Raw genomic sequence first — 22,308 nt, 5'->3', positions numbered from 1 at the left:
TTATATATGAGTAGCTAGCATTTAAAGGAAAAGTCGTACTTGCAATGACAAGTAAAAGCCATCGTCTGGTCCTGTCAGTTCGGCCCAAATCTTAGTAGCTTCTTCCCATGACATTCCCCTCTCTACACTTATCTGTAAAAGAAATAACAAAATTTAAACTCATTTCTGTAAATGCCTCTCATGGGAAGATGATACTTCCACATGTACAACATTTTCTAAACTTACTGTGTATAATTCTACGTGGCCAGAGGTTGAATATCCTGGAGTCAGAAACTTTTTAACATCACTTTTCCTCACCTTTTCATCTCCAGAACCAAGATCTTGAACAAGAAAAAGAAACATATAAATGTAAAAAGAACATTTTTATCAAGTATACACATGATGTTTAAACAATTTATTCCACATGTTCCCTGGGGATGTTGGGGGGAAATGTTTCCTACTTACCTAAGATTCCCATATCATATCTTCCATTTTTTTTTGCATTTTGGACAACTGCAGTAAGCGTGTCCGCAAAATACTGAAATAATGAATTCTGCTGATGTACCTCCATGCCTAAAATTCTATTTAAGAATTTTCCTATGTTGTTATAATCTGTAATGACAAAAGATGAACGATTTCATGCATTCAAATGAATAACTTAAAAATTTTTATTCATCTAGGCTTAGTTCAAGTCCCACTTTCTCTTCTAAAAGTCTTTCTTGCATTGTCCTCACAGTAAGACTATAATCTGTCCATTTCTCTCTCTAGCAATTAGCACCACCGCAATACATGCTCAAAAAGTTTGTCAAATTGAATTTTTACATCTTCAGCCTTATTTATGAAAAGTATGTGGTGGCTCACGCTTGTAATCCAAGCACTTTAAAGGCCAAGGCAGACAGATCACCTGAGGTCGGGAGTTCAAGACCAGCCTGACCAACATGGTGAAACCCCTTCTTTTAAAAAATAGATAAATAAATAAAAATAAAAATAAAAAAAAGAAAAGTATAAACACAATTTGGTATATAAGAAAGTTGGGGTTGGGCACAATGGCTCATCCCTGTAATCCCAGCACTTTGGGAGGCCGTGGTGGGGAGATCACCTGAGGTAGGGAGTACAAGACCAGACTGATGAACATGGAGAAATCCTGTCTCTACTCAAAATACAAAATTAGCTGGGAGTGGTGGTGCATGCCTGTAATCCCAGCTACTTGGGAGGCTGAGGCAGGAAAACCACTTGAAGCCGGGAGGTGGAGGTTGCAGTGAGCTGAGATCTCGCCATTGCACTCCAGCCTGGGCAACAAGAGTGAAGAAACTCCATCTCAAAAAAAAAAAAAAAAAAAGAAAGAAAGAAAAAGAAAGTTGGTTCTTTAATACTGAATTCGCAACTGTAGCTGCACAATTAGTCTGGGCCTTTGCTACCAGTTCTGAGTTCCATCCCTGACTTCAGTAAATTTTTTTTCTTTTTTTTTTAAGGTGGGGTTTTACCACAATGGCCAGGTTGGTCTTGAACTCCTGAACTCAGGTGATCCACCCACCTCGGCCTCCCAAAGTGCTAGGATTACAGGCGTGAGCCACAGCGCCCAGCCAGTAAATTTTTTTCTTTTAAGGCACAGTCTCCCTCCTGTTGCCCAAGCTAGAGTACAATGGTGCAACCTCGGCTTATTCCAACTTACACCTTCCTGGGTTGAAGTTATTCTCCTGCCTCAGCCTCCTGAGTAGCTGGAATTACAGGCACCTGTAACCACACCTGGCTAATTTTCTTTGGTGTTTTCAGTAGAGATGGGTTTCACCATGTTGGCCAGGCTGGTCTCAAACTCTTCACGTCATGATCTGCCTGCCTCGGCCTCCCAAACTGCTGGGATTACAGGCATGAGCCACCATGCTCAGCCCACTTCAGTAATTTTTAAACGCTTGAGAGCTCATCATATTAGCAGCCGGTGTTGAAAACCACTGCTCTACTTATGGATCTCTTATGAGTACCCTACAACAGCCAAAATCACCCAGAATGTTACAGGAAGATGAAGCATCCCCTTCAGCTGGAAAGCGTATGTCATAATGAACTTTAATACTATAGCAACAGTTACACACCTACACAAAGTTAATAGTAGTACCTTTATCAAGAGTAAGAATTCCTGAGCGATCTTCTACATTTATCAGACCAACTCCTATCAGTCCTTGTCGAACATCTGTAAGAACAGGATCAACTGTGACTCATAAATTATAAGGGAAGTCTGCAATGTATCGTTAAGTGAGACAAGTATGTTGTAAGTAATATCACGCCATTAAAAAAAAAAACCAAATCTTGGTGTTTTAGATAAATATTGGGAAAATGTGGAAAGAACTGCCCCTGTTTACACTGTCATCTGTGACCTAGGAAAGTGAGGATGGAAGAAGGATTATGGGGACCATATTATTAACTCTCTTCATTATCTACTTTTAGATTCTTTTCTTTTTTTTTTTTTTGAGACGGAGTTTCGCTCTTGTTACCCAGGCTGGAGTGCAATGGCGCGATCTCGGCTCACCGCAACCTCCGCCTCCTGGGTTCAGGCAATTCTCCTGCCTCAGCCTCCTGAGTAGCTGGCATTACAGGCACGCACCACCATGCCCAGCTAAATGTTTTGTATTTTTAGTAGAGACGGGGTTTCACTATGTTGACCGGGATGGTCTCGATCTCTTGACCTCGTGATCCACCCGACTCGGCCTCCCAAAGTGCTGGGATTACAGGCTTGAGCCACCGCGCCCGGCCCACACTGATATATATTTAAAAGCCAGGCTTGAGCCACCGCGCCCGGCGACTTTTTTTTTTTTTTTTTTTTTTTTTGAGACAGTCTTGCTCTGTCACCCAGGCTGGAGTGCAATGGTGAGATCTCGGCTCAACGCAACTGCAACCTCTGCCTCCTGAGTTGAAATGATTCTCCTGCCTCAGCCTCCCAAGTAGCTGGCACTATAGGTGCACGCCACCACACCTGGCTAATTTTTGTATTTTTAAGTAGAGACAGGCCATGTTGGCCACACCTGGCTAATTTTTTATTTTTAAGTAGAGACTGGCCTTGTTGGCCAGGCTGGACTCAAACTCCTGACCTTAGGTGATCTTTCTGCCTTGGCCTCCCAGAGTGCTGGGAATATAGGCTTGAGCCACCTCACCCAGCTGTGAGATTATTTACATTACTTATAATAAACAAGTAATCTATCTATCTATCTATATTTTGAGATGGAGTCTCATTCTGTTCCTCAGGCTGGAGTGCAATGGCATCATCTTGGCTCACTGTTACCTCCGCTTCTCAGGCTCAAGGATCATCCCACTTCAGCTTCCTGAGTAGCTGGGACTATAGGCGTGCACCACCGTGCCTGGCTAACGTTTTTCTTTTTTTTTTTTTTTTGAGACGCAGTTTTGCTCTTGTTACGCAGGCTGGAGTGCAATGGCGCGATCTCGGCTCACCGCAACCTCCGCCTCCTGGGTTCAGGCAATTCTCCTGTCTCAGCCTCCTGAGTAGCTGGGATTACAGGCACGCACCACCATGCCCAGCTAATTTTTTTGTATTTTTAGTAGAGACGGGGTTTCACCTTGTTGACCAGGATGGTCTCGATCTCTTGACCTCGTGATCCACCCGCCTTGGCCTCCCAAAGTGCTGGGATTACAGGCTTGAGCCACCACGCCCAGCCGTTTTTCTATTTTTTTAGAGATGCGTTTTCACCGTGTTGCCCAGGCTGGTCTTGATCTCCTGAGCTTAAATGATCCACCTCCCTTGGCCTCCAAAAGTGCTGAGGTCACAGGTATGAGCCACTGCGCCTAGCCATAACATGTAATGTTAAGAAGTTAGAAATAAATCAAGGAGTCTTTTTTTCTCCTTTTTTTTCTAAGACAGGATCTCTGTCACCCAGGCTGGAATGCAGTGGTGCCATCACAGCTCACTATAGCCTCTACCTCCAAGGCTCAAGCAATCCTCACACTTCAGCCTCCCAAAGTGCTGGGATTACAGGCATGAGCCACCACGCCCAGTTGTTTTGACACTCCCTCTTATGATCAAAAGGAGAGAAGGTGTAGGGTTAAGATTGTTTTGCTTTTGTAGAAAGCTGAGAGTAATGATGAACACCCGTAATTAGTATGTCAATATTAACTGTTAACAACACATATCAGTATGTGCTAACGTACCAAAAGGATTTTCTTTTTTTTTTTCTTTTTTTTTTTTTTTAAATATGGAACGCTTCACGAATTTGCGTGTCATCCTTGTGCAGGGGCCATGCTAATCTTCTCTGTATCGTTCGAATTTTAGTATATGTGCTGCCGAAGCGAGCACCCAAAAGGATTTTCTAGTGAAAAATGCTAACTCCATCTGGGTGTGGTGGCTCATATATATAATATCAGCATTGTGGGAGGCTAAGGTGGGCAGATCACATCAGGCCAGGATTTCAAGATCAGCCTGGCCAACATGGCGAAACCCCATCTCTACTGAAAATACAAAAATGAGCCAGGCACAGTGGCAGGCACCTGTAATCCCAGCTACTTGGGAGGCTGAGGCAGGAGAATCCTTTGAACCTGGTCTCGGAGGGTGCAGTGAGCTGAGATCACACCACTCCAGGCTGGGCAACAGAGCAAGACTCTGTCTCCATATCTTACAACTACTAATTGTACAAAATATATTCAGTTTCCCTGGACTACCAAATTCATCTAGACTACTTACACTTACAGAGTAGGTTATGATCTATTCTACAGACATTGCACATACAAGATTTGTACTGTAAATATAAAAAGTCTTAGGTAGTAAAATAAAAATAAAAATTCTCAGATCCATATTGCAAATCCTATACTTTTCAAAAAATATGAACATTTCCGGCCGGGCATGGTGACTCACACTTGTAATGCCAGCACTTTTGGAGGCTGAGGCAAGTGAATCACGAGATCAGGAGTTTGAGACCAGCCTGGCCAACATAGTAAAACCCCATCTCTACTAAAAATACAAAAAATTAGCTGGGCGTGATGCAGGTGCCTGTAATCTCAGCTACTTGGGAGGCTGAGGCAGGAGGATCACTTGAACCCAGGAGGTAGAGGTTGCAGTGAGCTGAGATCAATCACATCATTGCACTCCAGCCCAAGTGACAGTGCAAGACTGCCTCAAAAAAACAAAACAAAACAAAAATCTGTGAGCCACATGTATCTCACTCAGTTTAAACAACTGTGAATTCATGGCCAATCTTATTTCATCCAAACTTCCCACTCCCACCAATCAATACTCACAAATTATTTACCTAGGGAATTTTTCAACTTTAAAATAAAATTTTAAACCTATTTGGCAAAGTGATTTTACTGAATGTACTAACATGACTTTCCTCTATTAAATCTATTAATAGACAAACATGCGGCCGGGCGCGGTGGCTCACGAGGTTAAGAGATCCAGACCATCCTGGTCAACATGGTGAAACCCCGTCTCTACTAAAAATACAAAAAATTAGCTGGGCATGGTGGCGCATGCCTGTAATCCCAGCTATTCAGGAGGCTGAAGCAGGAGAATTGCCTGAGCCCAGGAGGCGGAGGTTGCAGTGAGCCGAGATCGCGCCATTGCACTCCAGCCTGGGTAACAAGAGCGAAACTCCGTCTCAAAAAAAAAAAAGACAAACATGCTTTCACTGTATCAAGAGTAAGAGGACCTTCATTTGAATAAAATTTGTTTTAATAAAGCTATTTAAAATAAGACACTTACGTGTACTAATAACCATTAATTAGAAAGTTTTATACAATTCATGTCCAAAGAAAAAAAACTAAAATGACAGCAAATGTTAGAACTATTAGAAAAGGTTTGAATATATCTTTGTCATTGTAATGAGTATTTTTAAGTTACCTTTAAAAAATTCTCCAGGATAGTCTGGAGGTGGTGATACCATAGGGGAATCCAAGTTCACAATGGATTTCATGACAATTTCTAAAGCATTTCTTCCATACTGCAAAAAAAAAAAAAAAAAAAAAAACAACAACAAAAAACAAAAAACAAAAACAAAAACAAAACCGAAAAGAAAAAAGAAAAAAATAAATCAAAACCTTTAACCAGTTTCAGCATTTGGATACTCTTTTAATCACATGACCCCACCTAAATACTATAAAACTACTGGCAGGGCGTGGTGGCTCACGCCTGTAATCCCAGCACTTTTGGATCATCAGAGGTCAGGAGTTCAAGATCAACCTGACCAAGATTGCACCAGTGCACTCCAGCCTGGGCAACAAGAGCAAAACTCCATCTGAAAACAAAACAACTACTGTACCAAAGATTCAAAAAAATCAATTCTCAGCTGGGCACAGTAGCTCATGCCTGTAATCCCAGCACTTTGGGAGGCCAAGGTGGGCAGATCACCTGAGGTCGAGAGTTTGAGACCAGCCTGATCAACATGGAGAAACCCGGTCTCTACTAAAAATACAAATTAGTTGGGTGAGGTGTTGCATGCCTGTAATCCCAGCTACTCAGTAGACTGAGGCAGGAGAATTGGTTGAACCCAGGAGGCAGAGGTTGCAGTGAGCAGAGATCAGGCCACTGCACTCCAGCCTGGGCAACAAAAGCAAAACTCCGTCTCAAAAAAAAAAAAAAAAAAAAATCAGTTCGATTATCTTACACGTTTATTGTTTTTTCTTTTTTGGAGACAGAGTTTTGCTATTGTCACCCAGGCTGGAGTGTTAACAATCTCGGCTCACTGCGACCCCATCTTCCTGGGTTCAAGAGGTTCTCCAATCTCAGCCTCCTGAGTAGCTGGGAGTACAGGTGCGTGCCACCATGCCAGGCTAATTTTTTATGTTTTTAGTAGAGATAGGGTTTCACCACACTGGCCAGGATAATTTTGATCTCTTGACCTTGTGATCTGCCCGACTCGGCCTCCCAAATTGCTGGGATTACAAGCATGAACCACCATGCATGGCCACTCCAGACTAATTTTGGTGTATTTTTTTGAGACAGAGTATCCCAGGTTGTGATCTCAGCTCACTTCAAGTTCTGCCTCCTGGGTTGAAGCGATTCTCCTGCCTCAGCCTCCCAAGTAGCTGGGACTACAGGCAGGTGCCACCATGCCTGGTTAATTTTGCATTTTTCGTACAGATGTGGTTTCATTATGTTGACCAAAGTGGTCTTAACTCCTGACACCAGGTGATCCACTTGCCTCAGCTTCCCAAAGTGCTGGGATTACAAACGTGAGCCACCACGCCTCCGCCTAATTTTTGTACTTTTTTAGTAGAGACATAATTACACCATGTTGTTGGCCAGGCTGGTCTCGAACTCCTGACCTCAGGTGATCCACCCACGTTGGCCTCCCAAAGTGCTGGGATTACAGGTGTGAGCCACACTGCCTGGCTGTTACGTATATTTTATTTATACTGCTAGTTCATGCCTCTGCATATAATGAACAAGAAAAATTAACTTCCTTTACTTCTGATAACTCAGTGAATTCATTTCCATTTACTCCTGTTTTCCAAAAGCAATGAAAAGACAACTATATTGCTGTACTGATCACTCACACGTACTCTAACTTACACGTGAAATTCTATGTCTTACAGGAAGCCATGATTTTAAAGCAAACCCACAAAAGAGGCAGTTTTGTTTTAGACAGTAACTACTTTTCTTTTTTGTTCCCTACAGGCACCATACACTATCTGAAGTTTTCAGAGATACTGGAAGTTGAAATGTACCTTATTGTCAAAGTTGAACCTGCTCAGATCCCTAGATTCTGTTGCTCTTCTGTCGCCATGTGTAAGTGCCCCCTATCAAAACAAAAATTTAAATCAAGGCATAGGTAACCTTTAAGCAGAAAATAGGTACCAGAGATCATCTTTTACAAAAAGCCACACAACTCTAAAACTCACCAAACTCTCAAGTCTTTTAGCAACAATAGATGCAAATCTTTGTTCTCCTGCCAGTTCAGAAATCAGGAAGACATACTCGGGAGCAGTAACTTGGTTTGATCTATGAGTTCGTCCTGCAACAAAATTGTTTTTAAAAGATCACTGATTGTGTTCACTGGACAGAGACAGAATATTCTGAGATGGATTCCTGGCATTTAACACTAAACTGGTATTGGGAAACCATTAAACAAGAAAACTTACAGAAAATGTAAAATTTAACAAAACACAACAGAATTATAAAATCAAAAATAGGGCTGGGCGCGGTGACTCACACCTGTAATCCCAACACTTTTGGAGGCCAAGGCAGGCAGATCACAAGGTCAGGAGTTCGAGACCAGCCTGGCCAACATGGTGAAACCCCATCTCTACTAAAAATACAAAAATTAGCCAGGCATGGGGGCACATGCAGTGTGCCAAGATTGCACCACTGCACTCTGCCCTGGGGGATGGGATAGAGCGAGACTTTGTCTGGGGAAAAAAAAAAAAGAAGAAAATATTGGCTTGAAAGAGCTCCATATACAGAGTAACACTAAACCTGCCATAAAACTGCTCAATGATAGAAGTATTAGCATTGCTACCCCAATTTTGGTTAACCACACGTTGCTGATGCACAGCTTATGTGCATCATGATTCTCCCCAGACAGGTTTTCAAATCACTGGTCACAAGAACATGAAGATGAAGGGAGGAGCTACGTGCCTTTGGTAAAGCTACTGAAGTTTGAAAAACATATGGAAATAGCAACTTCACTGACATAGATCTAATACATCCTAAAGTTTTATGAGGAGCCCTGTTCTTAGAACCCCATAAATTCCCACTACCATGTATATATATTTTTTACAACTTGTAAATAGACAAAAATTGAATTCATAATGCACCATATACTATAAGGTATATCTAACACTCCTTAAAGGCAAAATCTGAGATTTTGAGTTATAAGATATAAGACACTGGCCGGGTGCGGTGGCTCATGCCTGTAATCCCAGCTCTTTGGGAGGCGGAGGCAAACAGATCACCTGAGGTCAGGAGTTTGAGACCAGTCTGACCAACATGGAGAAACCCCATCTCTACTAAAAATAGAAATTAGCTGGATGTGGTGGCACATGCCTGTAATCCCAGCTATTTGAGGGGCTAGGGTAGGAGAATTGCTTGGACCCAGGAGACAAAGGTTGCAGTGAGCTGAGAATGTGCCATTGCACTCCAGCCTAGCCAACAAGAGTAAAACTCTGCGTCAAAAAAAAATTGAAAAGGCCGGGCGCGGTGGCTCACGCCTATAATCCCAGCACTTTGGGAGGCCGAGACGGGTGGATCACGAGGTCAAGAGATTGAGACCACCCTGGTCAACATGGTGAAACCCCGTCTCTACTAAAAATACAAAAATTAGCTGGGCATGGTGGCGCACGCCTGTAGTCCCAGCTTCTTGGGAGGCTGAGACAGGAGGATTGCCTGAACCCAGGAGGCGGAAGTTGCGGTGAGCTGAGATCGTGCCATTGCACTCCAGCCTGGGTAACAAGAGCGAAACTCGGTCTCAAAAAAAAAAAAAAAAAACAAAAAAAAACTGAAAAGACATTAAACATAGATTTTTTAGTTTTTCTTGTGACAAGGTCACGCTCTATAACCCAGGCTAGAGTGCAGTGATGCAATCATACCTCATGGCAACCATGAACTCCTGGACTCAAGTAATCCTCCTACCTCAGCCTCCTGAGTAGCTAGGACTATAGGCACACACCACCACACCCAGCCAGCTTATCCATCAGTCCATCCAATCCATCCATCCATTTATTTATTTATTTTTATTGTTTTTAGATGGAGTCTCCCAATGTTGCCCAGGTTGGAGTACAGTGTACCGATCTTGACTCATTGCAACCTCCACCTGCCAGGTCCAAGTGATTCTCCTGCCTCAACCTCCTGAATAGCTGGTATTACAGGCGTGTGCCATCGCACCCAGTTAATTTTTTGTATTTTAAGTAGGGGCGGGGTTTCACCATGTTAGCTAGGCTGGTCTCAAACTATGACCGCAAGTGATCCGGCCTCAGCTCCCAAATGCTGGGATTATGGGTGTGAGCCACTGCGCTTGGCTTAGTTTTTTCTTTTGGTGGAAACAGGGTCTCACCATGTTGTCCAGGCTGGTCTCAAAATCCTAGACTCAGGTTATCCTCCCACAGTGGCCTCCCAAGTGTTGGGATTACAGACCACTGTGCTCGGCCTAAACCTATGTTTTAATATGCATAAATTTACCCAATGATCCAATGATTCCTAGCTATCCATTAAGTAAAATCCAGTGTAGGAACTTACCGAATTGTTGAATTGCTCTATCAGCACTCCAAGGTAATTCTAAAGTCATATGAACTCTTCGCCTTTGATTTTTAGCTCTCCTGTCTGCTTGTAATGAAATACCCGAGCTGGCAGCTTCTGAGATGATAGCAATATTCTATATCAAATATAAGAGAAATAAAATCACCTTTGCATAACAAGCAGGCCAGTGTCTTAAAAGAAGTTCTTTAGCAAACCACTTACTCTCTTTCTCAATAAAAAGACTTCCAATTTTATTGCCCAGTCTTCCTTACAGCTAAGTGTGAACATTCTCCAGCTAGAAGGGTGTAGGTAAAATGTATGATGCCCAGGAAATGTCCCTAAAAGGAGGAGACATGCCCTTCTCATCCCCTTGTCTCCTCCCTGTTACGTAAAATTTAGAGGTACTGACAAGGTCTGGAACAGCTATCTTGGAATGCAGAAGTAACTTGGAAACGGATGTCAATATAATTTAATAGACAATACGGAAGATGCCTGGGCTTCAAAGGGGCATACAAGCCCTGCTCTACCTACCCGAATGTATCCATGAAAGAAATAAGCATCTTTTTCTTTTTTTTGAGATGGTGTCTCACTCTTGCCCAGGCTATGATCTTGGCTCACTGCAACCTCTGCTTCCCAGGTTGAAGCGATTCTCCTGTCTCAGCCTCCTGAGTAGCTGAGATTACAGGCGCCCGCCACCATGCCCAGCATTTTTTTTTTTTTTTTTTTTGAGACGGAGTCTGGCTCTGTTACCCAGGCTGGAGTGCAGTGGTGTGATATCAGCTCACTGCAACCTCTGCCTCCCAGGTTCAAGCAATTCTCCTGCCTCAGCCTCCAAAGTAGGTAGGACTAAAGGTGCACGCCACCACGCTCAACTAATTTTTTTTTGTATTTTTAGTAGAGAAGGAATATTCACTGTGTTAGCCAGGACAGTCTCAATCTCCTGACCTCATGATCCACCCGCCTTGGGTTCCCAAAGTCCTGGCATTACATGCATAAGCCACTGCACCTGGCCACATCTATCTTACTGAAGTCAATACTTAATAGACTTTATATTTTCTGCTATTTAACAACCAAAACTAATTCCAACTAATGTAATTCCTAACGCATATGGGCCTAGATTCATGAAGCAATTATATGAAATAACTAATACCTCTACCTACAATCTTGAAAATATATAACATTATCTTTTGTATCTATCTATCTATACATTTTTGAGACAGGGTCTCACTCTTTCACACAGGCTGGAGTACAGTGGTGCAATCACAGCTCTCTACAGCTTTCACCTCTCAAGCTCAAGCAATCCTCCTACCTTAGCCTCCTCAGCAGTTGGGACTGTTGGGCACATGCCATCACATGACTGTTTTCCCCTGTAGAGGGGGGGTCCCACTGTGTTGCCCAGGCTGGTCTTGAACTTTTGTAGTCCTAGCACTTTGGGAGACTGAGGCAGGGAGATCACTTGAGGTCAGGAGTTCAAGACCAGCCTGGCCAATATAACGAAACCCTGTCTCTACTAAAAGCACAAAAATTAGCCAGGTGTGGTGGTGTGTGCCTGTATTCTCAGCTTACTCAGGTGGCCAAGGACCAAGAATCTCTTGAAGCCAGGAGACGGAGGTGGCAGTGAGCTGAGATCATGGCAGTGAGCCGAGATAACACCACTGCATTCCAGCCTTAGGGACAAAGTGAGGCTCTGTCTCAAACAAACAAACAAAAAGTCTACAGTAAGAGTCTCTGGGCAAGAGCGATGGCTCATGCTTATAATCCCAGCACTTTGTGAAGCCAAGGTGGGTGCACCACTTGAGGTCAGGAGTTCAAGACCAGCCTGGCCAATATGGTGAAACCTCTATCGAAAAACACAAAGATTAGGCAACAAAAACAAAACAACAAAAAGATTAGTCAAGCATGGTGGCATGCGCCTTTAGTCCCAGCTACTCAGGAGGCTCACAAGAATGACTTCAACCTGGAAGGTGGAGGTAACAGTGAGCTGAGATCATGTCAGTGCACTCCAGCCTGGGCGACAGAGGAAGACTCTGTCTGGAGGCACCCAAAATCTCTACAACGGTCGAATATGAGAGTCTAATCTATAAGCCATTTATAGTAAATCACCTTAATATAACATGATATAGCAATAAACACTGAAACCAAAGTTACTAATAATATGGACATGCATAAATATTTTAGACTCAAAATCAGAATGACACTAGAGTAACAACAGATATCACAATACCAAGATGAACTAAGAGAACATAGTATTTTTATATCACGATTAAATATTTCAAAAGCCTCCAAAGCACTCAAGAGTCAGATCTAATTCTATGCATAATATACAACACTCATTACATTCAATGATACAGTAATAAAAACATGTATTCAGTGAGTATGCGCAATCACTAAAAAAATGTGCATAATAGCTCCTGTCACCCAGGCCAGAGTGCAGTGGTGTAATCTCAGCTCACTGCAACCGGCACCTCCCAGGCTCAAGCTAACCTCCTACCTCAGCCTTCTGAGCATCTGGGACTACAGGCATGCAGTACCACATCCGGCTGATTTTTTGTATTATCAGTAGAGAGTGGGTTTCACCATGTTGCCCAGGCTAGTCTCAAACTCCAGAGCTCAAGCAATCCATCTGCCTCAGCCTCCCAAAGTGCTGAGATTATAGCCCTGAGCCACTGCACCAGGCCTATACTTACTATATGCAATGACAAAATAATAAAAACAGGTAAAATATTTAGCATGTGTAATTACCGAAAAATACAGAATGACAATACTCAATGAACTTGTATTAAAAGGAAAAAAAATCCCTTCTAAAGATAACGCTTCACTGAGAAGCATCCCAGAAAAACATACCTTATCTCCATCCATAAATCGCTGTTTTTCTGTGATGTTTAGTATTTCCACAGGCACATCAAGTTCAGATCTTGATTCATAAGATATGCTTCCATCATCATTGCTCACAACCCGTCCCTTGCGGCCAGTCATCTGAGGGAGCCAACGTCATTACAATGAAGGTATCTGACTGCGGGGCATGGACTCAGTGCCTCTTTCCTTAAAGACACTTGGGAAATAAAAGCACACGTTGTGCTGCACCAGGCACTGGAGGATACAGAACAGTACAACACAGTCCCTGGAAAAAGCTGACGTGTGGCCACGATCACAAAAGCTGTGTGACAAGTGCAGTAACCAGGACAGTGGCTTGGGACAGACACTCAGATACTAGAGGCAGCACTTCACTGGATCTGGGATGGCAACTAAAGTAGAACAAGAAATCTACGATCTAAAAAAATTAGATTATTATGTAATAACACTCAAAATACAACTCATTTTATAGGGGTTCAAATGGCAAAAATGTCACCAAGACATACAGGCATATTTACCTCGGCAACATTCTCAGGGCCACCAAGTTCATCGATAAGTTCATCCAGGGTATTAGGCGGGAGGTCTTCAGCTAATTTTTCTAGTTTTTCAAGCAGGTCTTTCTTCATCTGCTGAGCCCTTTCCACGGCATCCTGACTTGTTATAAGGCTGCTGTTACTGTTGGTGTTACTGTTAGCTAGATAAAGAACATTTGTTAAAAGTCAATACAAAGTTTAACTATTTTTGTTTAAAACCATATTTCAACAAGTAAGTTTCTACATGGATACCTGGTGTACTGTTAGAAGCAGGTGAGATAACTGGTGTAGATGAAAAACTGGGTCGTTTTGATCCAAGACCTGATGCTAATAAGGCACTTTGAATAGAATCTGGATCTATACTTTTCTTCTTTTTCTTCTCTTTGTTTTTCTTGTGATCTTTCCTGATTAACCAGGGATCTGAGCATTAAGGGAAGATATACGCCAAATCATTTGTTAAAAAAGTACAGACTCTTTAAAGGGAACAGCCTTTGAAACCTAGGACTACAGGCACATGCCACCATGACCAGCTAATTTTTTTTTGTCCAGACAGAGTCTCACTCTGTCTCCCAGGCTAAAGTGCAGTGGCATAACTTAATAACTGATAACCTGTCACCACCTACACTGGTCCATTGATAAACCATGGGGTACAAATCCATGTTTTCAGGTTAAAAATAACTGCACAAAAATTGAGGTTATCTTCTCACATACATGAAAGAACCTCCAGAAGGCAGGTAAGCCTGGAGCTCTCCACCAAGCAAAGATTAGAATCTGTGTGATCATTTGTACTGTACAAAAAAAAGGTTTAATATCCCATTTTTAAATACACTAAAATATTAACTATGCTTTAGTGTATATTCAATATATTGATAAACTTACCATTTTCATCATCCTCACTAGACTCATCTCTAAATGGGTTGAAATCATCATCATCTCCAGAACTCATGTTTTTAGAGCTGTCATAGTCACTTTCTTCATTATCAGAGGCGTCAGATTCACTTCCACTGTCATCAGAACTGCTACCGGTAAGTCCACCTACTTTTCGTGCTTTTTTGGCTTCTCGAGTTATTTCTTCACCTACCCCCAACACAATCAAGAGAGTCAGCCCAAATTCAATGTTCTTAAGATCCAGTACTTATTTAGTTCATGAATTAATTCAAATGAAAAGTGCGAAGGAAAAGCATTTATTTAAGTCAAAGAAAAAACAGAATTTAAAAATCAGTGGTAACCTTTTGGACTTCCATAAGAAATACGGTTATAAACATTTATTCTCAAGAAGAAATTAGATACATTAAGTACTAAGTCAAGATCGCTTTCAAGTGCGCAAGTTTCAAAACAAATTCAGAACAACAGAGTAAGAGCAGAACCTCGGGCACAGCCACAATTTGACTGTGGTCCTACTGGAGGTCTAGTAATTATAGGTTTATTGACATACTCAGAAAATTGATTCATAAAACCTTTTTATTTTTGGACACAAGGCCTCACTCTGTTGCCCAGGCTAGAGTGCAGTGGCACAATCGTAGCTCACTGCAGCCTCAACTTCCCTGGCTCAAGTAATCCTCCCACCTCAGCCTCCTCAGTACCTGGAGCTATAGGTACATGCCACCATGACCAGCTATTTTTTCCCCGCCAGACAGTCTCACTCTGTCTCCCAGGCTAAAGTGCAGTGGCATGATCTTGGTTCACTGCAACCTTTGCCTCCTGAGTTCAAGTGATTCTCCTGCCTCAGCCTCTTGCATAGCTGGAATTATAAGGTGCCCCTGCCATCAGTCCCAGCTGTTTTATATTTTAAGAAGAGATGGGGTTTGGCATGTTGGCCAGGCTGGTCTTTAACTCCTGACACCAAGTGATCTGCGACCTTGGCCTCTCAAAGTACTGGGATTACAGACATGAGTCACTGTGCACAGATTGAGAACTTATTTTTTTTTTTTTTCTGAAGACAGGGTTTCTCTCTCTATAGCTCAGGCTGCAGAGCAATGGTATGATCTTGGCTCACTGACACCTCCGCCTCCCGGGTTCAAGCGATTCTCCTATCTCAGTTTCCCAAGTAGCTGGAATTACAGGCATACACCACAATGCCTAATTTTTTTGGTATTTTTTGGTAGAGACTGGGTTTCTCCACATTGATTATAGGCTAGTCTAGAACTCCTGACCTCAGGTGATCCGCCGCACCAGGCCGAAGTTAACTTCTAAAAGCCAAACAGGTCTGGGTAATGGCTCATGCCTACAATCCCAGCACTTTGGGTGGCTGAGGTGGGCACACTGCTTGAGCCCAGGAGTTCGAGACCAGCCTGGCCAACATGGTGAAACCCTGTCTCTACCAAAAATACAAAAATTAGCAGGGTGTGGTGGTGCATGCCTGTAATCCCAGCTCCCTGTACCGGGAGGTGGAGGCTGTAGTGCACCAAGATGGTGCCACTGCACTCCAGCATGGGAGACAGAGGGAGACCCTGCCTCAAAAAAAAAAAAAGCTCTTTTAAAGACTACTGAAACACCCAACTCTACATATATTAAAAAATAGGTCTGACAATAGAAAGACACAGGTTTTAATACCCATGCATCATAAACTACCTCTGTGAACCTAGGACAACTCTTTAACTTTTAAATCTTTCCGTGCTTCAGTGATCTCTGTTTATAAAACTGGAAAAATAAGACCTAATTTCCTATGGACCTCTGTCAGGTTAAACGGTAGAATGTATATAGGCAAGTGCTTAACACACTGCCACCACCAGTGAATTGCTCAAGTCCTAATTTAAAACAGAGGGATAACTTGTGCATTCAAAATTGTACAAGTGACAGTGAAAATTTGTAACCACTTTTGAATTCGTGGAAGACAGTTTATTACCAAAATATAGCCACTTTAAAATGCTTACATTCTTGGTATTTTCATCGTCAACTATTTTCTTAAAAAGTACTCACCTTTCCGCTTCTTTACTTTATTTTCTTTACAAGGACTATCTCTTGGTGAACTGTTGTTACTTGGAGCTGTCAAATCGATTCCTAGCAAACTATAAAGTTTTTTCCTGTCTGGAGCAGGAAAATGTTTTTCGATGAGTGACTGCAACACACCTCTGTAGGAGAGAAAAAGCAACAAATTAACAATTACTGCTTCAGCTGACAAAACAATTATATGTAAAGTCTTATGAAACAGATTGAAAAACACCTTGTTCAATTTTACAAAATACTGATAAACAAGCTCAAATAAATTTTAATTGTCTAGCTCAAGGCTGTCCAACTAAATAAGAATGCAAGTCAAACTACATACATAATTATACACAATTATTATATTTTCTAGTTGCTTACATTAAAAAGTAGGGGAAAAAAACTGGTGGAACTAAGTTTAGTAATTCATTTTATTTAACTCAATATACCACAGCAACACATGTTTTACATATTTTTTCTTAAGGAGTCTTTGAAACCTGGCTTAGTACACACATACAGCACTTCAATATGGACCAGTCATTTCAACTGCCCAATAGCCACATGTGATGAGTGGCTGCCATTACAGACAGGGTAGTTCTGGGCAATTACGTACAGAAAAATATATATTAGCAGGTGTATGCATTTTTTTTTTGTTTGTTTTTTTGAGATGGAGCCTTGCTGTTGCCCAGGCTGAGTGCACTGGTGCAATCTCAGCTCACTGAGACCTCCACTTCCAATGTTCAAGCAAATCTCTGCCTCAGCCTCCTAGGTAGCTGGGATTACTGGCGTCCACCAACAGGCTCAGCTAACTTCGGTATTTTTAGGAGAGACAGGGTTTCACCAGCTTGGCCAGGATGGTCTTGAACTCCTGACGTCATGATCCACCCACCTTGGCCTCCCAAAGTGCTAGGATTATAGGTATGAGCCACCATGCCTGGTCAACTTTTTTTTTTTTTTTTTTTGAGATGGGAGTCTTGCTCTTGTTGCCTAGGCTGGAGTGCAATGGTACAATCTTGGCTCACTGCAACCTCTACCTCCCAAGTTCAGGCAATTCTCCTGCCTCAATGTGCCCAGTAGCTGGGATTACAGGTGCCTGCCATCATGCCTGGCTAATTTTTGTATTTTTAGAGACAGGGTTTCACCATGTTGGCCAGGCTGGTCTCAAACTCCTGACCACCAGTGATCTGCCCACCTCAGCCTCCCAAAGTGCTGGGATTACAGGAGTGAGTCCCATGTTTTGCTTTTAAAAGGAGCATTTAAATGCATCCCGAGGCACAAAACAGTAAAGTGGCAAGTTTACTTTGCTCAATTTACTACCAGAATCAGAATTTGCAGGTTAAGCAAACTAAAAACAATACATAAAACATTGTAGGCATTGTTTTTTGAAGATCTCATGCTTAATTCTCAACTTTTAAAGTAGAGTTGCTTTTTCTTTTTTTTCTGAGATAGGGTCTCACTTTACCACTCAGACTGGAGTGTAGTGGTGCAATCTCAGCTCACTGGAACCTCCACCTCCTGGGTTCAAGCAATTCTCCTAACTCAGCCTCACAGGTACCTGGAACTATACGGCGAGTGCCACCAGGCCCAGCTAATTTTTGTATTTTTAGTAGAGATGGAGTTTTGCCATGTTGGCCAGGCTGGTCTCGAACTGACCACCTCGGCCTCCCAAAGTGCTGAGATTACAGGTGTGAGCTATCATGCTCAGCCAACTTATAAAGTAGGCTTCATTATATTAGGACAAACTATAGTTACTGCTCCTGTGGATAATGGTAATTTCAAATACAGAATGCTAAAACTGAAACTAAATCAAGCTGTCACACATTTCCAACATGTACAAGACAAACAAAATCAAGCCCTTCTGTTAAGTCATATACTCTGTGTAATACTGGCAAAATGCTTAACATTTGAGGATTATGAGATTTCTGTTGCTGTTTTCTAATAAATATACTGTTATAGAAAAGCACATTCCAAATACTCAGATCAAGAAAACTTATGATGTAGGTGAATCAAAAGTTTTGTCTCCAGGAAATGCCCACATTGGAACCAATCTAAGTAAGAACTCAAAAAGAAAAACAAAAACATTACTTGGCAGTTGAAACAAAATCATTCAATTCTCCCCCGCCCTCTTCCAAAGCTTCTAATGTTCTAGCTTCTCCTGTAGACTGCAGACCAATTACAACACACTGGAGAAAAAAAAAAGAAAACATGTTAATTACAAATAATAATGTTTGTGGATTCTTACCAAGACATATTTTAAATATTTAGCGAAACAAAAATTTCAAGCAACAATGTCCTCATTATTATAAAATACACATTCGTTTTAGTTATTTCTTCTGTTGAGACAGGTTATGTGTCAAAACCTTTCGCAGGAGACAGAATTACAAACAGTAGTAAGCATGAGTGGAGTCCCTGCCATTGCAAAGTTTGTAGTACCTAATACTTTAAGTAGATATTCACCAAAAGAAAAAACCTAATGCAATACACATCCATATGTTACTAGTGGTATCAGCTACAGATGACCAATAACAGTGATGTTTACTTTGTTATACTTTTCTGAGCTCTCTAAATTCTCCAAGCAGGAATTTCCTTTATAACTTTAAGAAACGTATTTTTTAGGAAAACCAGATTTTACAAGCAGAAAGACCTCAGCATCCACAAAAACTAAACAATATAACCCCAAAACAATGAATTTTTTAATGAGTTATTTGACTTACTTTTCCATTCTTGATTTCCTCTCGAGCTAGTTGCACAACCCTTTTAACTTTGGATGCTATACATAAGTATTTGAAAAACCTCTGATGAGCAGACCAGAACTGACCCCACATGGACTTCTTCATTCGTTGTTCAGCATCAATCAGATCTGCAGCTTGCTGAAACCGCTCTCTGGCAATGACCCACTGAAGATACACAAACAACATTTTAGACATTTCATCTTTGAGTATAGTTATTTAAAAATATCAATTAAATCAAAATAATGTTAAGTTCAAGGCCATTTAATATTAACCTAATAAATCATCTTCAGTAACTTAGAATTTATTTCTCAGGATACATAGTTGTCTCAAGTTTCTTAATACCTAATGCAGTCATTTTAGGAAATAATGTGATTTTTAAAACTATGCAACTGAAATAAATGACAATAATTTACTAATTACCTTAACAAAATGAAAACTTCGAAAATCTGAAATATAAGAACATTGATCAGGCCAGGTGCAGTGGCTCATGTCTATAATCCCAGCACTTTGGGAAGCCGAGGGCAGGCGGATCCCTTGAGCCCAGGAGTTCCAGACCAGCCTGGGCAACACTGTAAAACCTTGTCCCTACCAAAAAACATAAAATTAGCCAGGCGTGGTGGTGCACGCCTGCAGTCCCTCCTACTCAGGAGGCCAAGATGGGAACTGCTTGAACCTGGGACATGGGGGTTGCAGTAAGCTGAGATCACACCACTGCACTCCAGCCTAGGTGACAGAGTGAGAGACCCTGCCTCAAAAACAAACAAACAAAAAAACTACATCGGTTAAACAGCATATCATGTTTTTTTGTTTTTGTTTTTGTTTTTTCCCTGAGATGGAGTCTCCCTCTGTCACCCAGGCTGGAGTGCAGTGGTGCGATCTCAGCTCACTGTAACCTCCGCCTCCTGGGTTCACGCGATTCTCCTGCCTCAGTCTCCCCAAGTAGCAGGGACTACAGGTGCAGGACACCATGCCTAGCTAAACTTTTTTGTATTTTTGTAGAGATGAGGTTTTACCATGTTGGCCAGGGTGGTCTTGAACTCTTGACCTCAGGCAATCCGCCCACCTTGGCCTCCCAAACTGCTGGGATTATAGGTGTGAGCCATTGCATAAGGTCTCATCTGTTGTTTTTTTTTTTTTGAGACGGAGTTTCGCTCTTGTTACCCAGGCTAGAGTGCAATGGCGCAATCTCGGCTCACCACAACCTCTGCCTCCTGGGTTCAGGCAATTCTCCTGCCTCAGCCTCCCGAGTAGCTGGGATGACAGGCACGCGCCCACCATGCCCAGCTAATATTTTGCATTTTTAGTAGAGACGGGGTTTCACCATGTTGACCAGGATGGTCTCGATCTCTTGACCTCATGATCCACCCGCCTCGGCCTCCCAAAGTGCTGGGATTACAGGCTTGAGCCACCACGCCCGGCCTCATCTGTTGTTTTATAGCAGAAATACATTCCCATGGGCAGGAGGCATCACAATTGCCAAACCTAACGGACACATTATGAGATACATAAAATAAACACTGGAATTAAGAAAAATTCCTCACCAGCTTGACTGCTTTGTTATACATTTTAACATAGCTCTGAGAAAGAAGAACTTCTTCAATTTTGAAGGTCACTCCAGTAAAGCTCAGCTGTCGAGCAATGTACATTCCTCTAAGCTTCATATCCATAGCAACTATTTCCATGGCACCAACTCCTCTGAATAAAATTAAAACATACAGTAACTACCAATAAAGTAGAACTTTAACATACAGAGAACGAGCTATAGGAATAAGACATTTCTGGCCGGGCGCGGTGGCTCAAGCCTGTAATCCCAGCACTTTGGGAGGCCGAGGCGGGTGGATCACGAGGTCGAGAGATCGAGACCATCCCGGTCAACATAGTGAAACCCCGTCTCTACTAAAAATACAAAAAATTAGCTGGGCATAGTGGCACGTGCCTGTAATCCCAGCTACTCGGGAGGCTGAGGCAGGAGAATTGCCTGAACCCAGGAGGCGGAGGTTGCGGTGAGCCGAGATCGCGCCATTGCACTCCAGCCTGGGTAACAAGAGCGAAACTCTGTCTCAAAAAAAAAAAAAAAAAAAAAGACATTTCTTAGACTGCTACTGAGAACAGTATATACTATAAACTGCATTACCTCCGTTCTACTGCTTGAATAAAATCACTGAATTCTCTAAATGGAGTACCCTCACCCCATATGCCAAGGCGGTTCATATAGGCCATGTTGCGTGGTTCAGAAGCACCTGAAAAACCCACAAATGAAATAAATTATAGTTGAAAAAATAACCTACAATGTATGTTTTTAAATAAATAACTACTCACCAGTTGCACTAGCATAAACAACTCTGGCTTTTGGCAATTTGTTCTGAAGTTCTAAGACAGCTAAGCCTGTCTTGGTTGGCTTTGAAGAACCAACGGGACATAAGTTTTTTGCTTTATGACACTCATCAAACACTATCTAAAGGGAATGAATTAAGGAATGTATCACATTAGTATTAAGTGTCTCCAGTCTTTCAAGAAGAGTTAATTTTTATTCAAAGGCCTTCTGATTGCCTACTTTATGACTGCAAATATAAAAGAAGTCCTAGGTGCCTTTCCCCAGTTACATCCTCCTCCCTCTCAGGCCTCGAAGGCATTCACTGAATTTGGAATTTATCTAAACCAGATATTTGCTTTTAAAGTAAAACAGAGAAAAGAACCCACTGCAACAAGAAGTTATTATTTGGTAACCTGTGTAAGTAGAAACATGACTGGTAACCAATTTAAGCAGCATTTCAGAGAAGTGTTCCTCACGCAAGAGAGTTAAGAGATACGCTGTGAACAAGGAAGTCTGGGCCCACTAAGTTCTAACGGTGTTCTTTCCCTTAGTCTTTTCAGGTATTTTGCTATGTAAATATGCAATATTAATCCCCAAAGGGGGAATATAGTATTCAGCATTCCTCATAGATATTAACATTTTTCTAAACCAGGAGGTTAAATACTGGTCTCCTAACAGGTAAAAAAACAGAATTAACTTTCCAATCCCTTTGGATATTCTAGTTTACCATTAAAGTTTTCACTTCAGCAATTCACTTAATCTTAGGATTCCTGTTTCTCAAAGGTCTCCCCTTTTATAATTTTGCTG

At 41.9% G+C, this 22,308-nt stretch overlaps 1 protein-coding gene and 1 non-coding gene across 7 annotated transcripts in view; both read right to left on the bottom strand.

The window, feature by feature from the left end:
• SBNO1 (strawberry notch homolog 1) overlaps window positions 1-22,308 on the bottom strand; it is an 81,990-nt gene that overhangs the window by 20,968 nt on the left and 38,714 nt on the right. For all 6 annotated transcript variants that reach the window (XM_074402084.1, XM_074402085.1, XM_039471631.2 and 3 more), the window contains 18 exons: window positions 21,507-21,642; window positions 21,322-21,427; window positions 20,729-20,882; window positions 19,170-19,352; window positions 18,541-18,638; window positions 16,453-16,604; window positions 14,413-14,610; window positions 13,786-13,953; window positions 13,519-13,694; window positions 12,992-13,123; window positions 10,148-10,283; window positions 7,816-7,928; window positions 7,642-7,713; window positions 5,816-5,915; window positions 2,090-2,164; window positions 445-591; window positions 226-320; window positions 40-132 (listed from right to left, as the gene is read on the bottom strand). In XM_074402084.1, coding sequence (XP_074258185.1) covers window positions 40-132; window positions 226-320; window positions 445-591; window positions 2,090-2,164; window positions 5,816-5,915; window positions 7,642-7,713; window positions 7,816-7,928; window positions 10,148-10,283; window positions 12,992-13,123; window positions 13,519-13,694; window positions 13,786-13,953; window positions 14,413-14,610; window positions 16,453-16,604; window positions 18,541-18,638; window positions 19,170-19,352; window positions 20,729-20,882; window positions 21,322-21,427; window positions 21,507-21,642 — 2,334 coding nt within the window. The remainder of the gene's footprint in view (window positions 1-39; window positions 133-225; window positions 321-444; window positions 592-2,089; window positions 2,165-5,815; window positions 5,916-7,641; window positions 7,714-7,815; window positions 7,929-10,147; window positions 10,284-12,991; window positions 13,124-13,518; window positions 13,695-13,785; window positions 13,954-14,412; window positions 14,611-16,452; window positions 16,605-18,540; window positions 18,639-19,169; window positions 19,353-20,728; window positions 20,883-21,321; window positions 21,428-21,506; window positions 21,643-22,308) is intronic.
• LOC120365111 (U6 spliceosomal RNA) lies at window positions 4,170-4,276 on the bottom strand. The gene has a single exon (XR_005580130.1). It is a non-coding gene; the product is annotated as a U6 spliceosomal RNA (small nuclear RNA).

This window comes from Saimiri boliviensis, chromosome 7 (assembly GCF_048565385.1).
Source record: "Saimiri boliviensis isolate mSaiBol1 chromosome 7, mSaiBol1.pri, whole genome shotgun sequence".
NCBI lineage: Eukaryota > Metazoa > Chordata > Mammalia > Primates > Cebidae > Saimiri > Saimiri boliviensis.
Note: the sequence above shows the minus strand (reverse complement) of the source record. Positions and strands in the feature narration are given on the sequence as shown.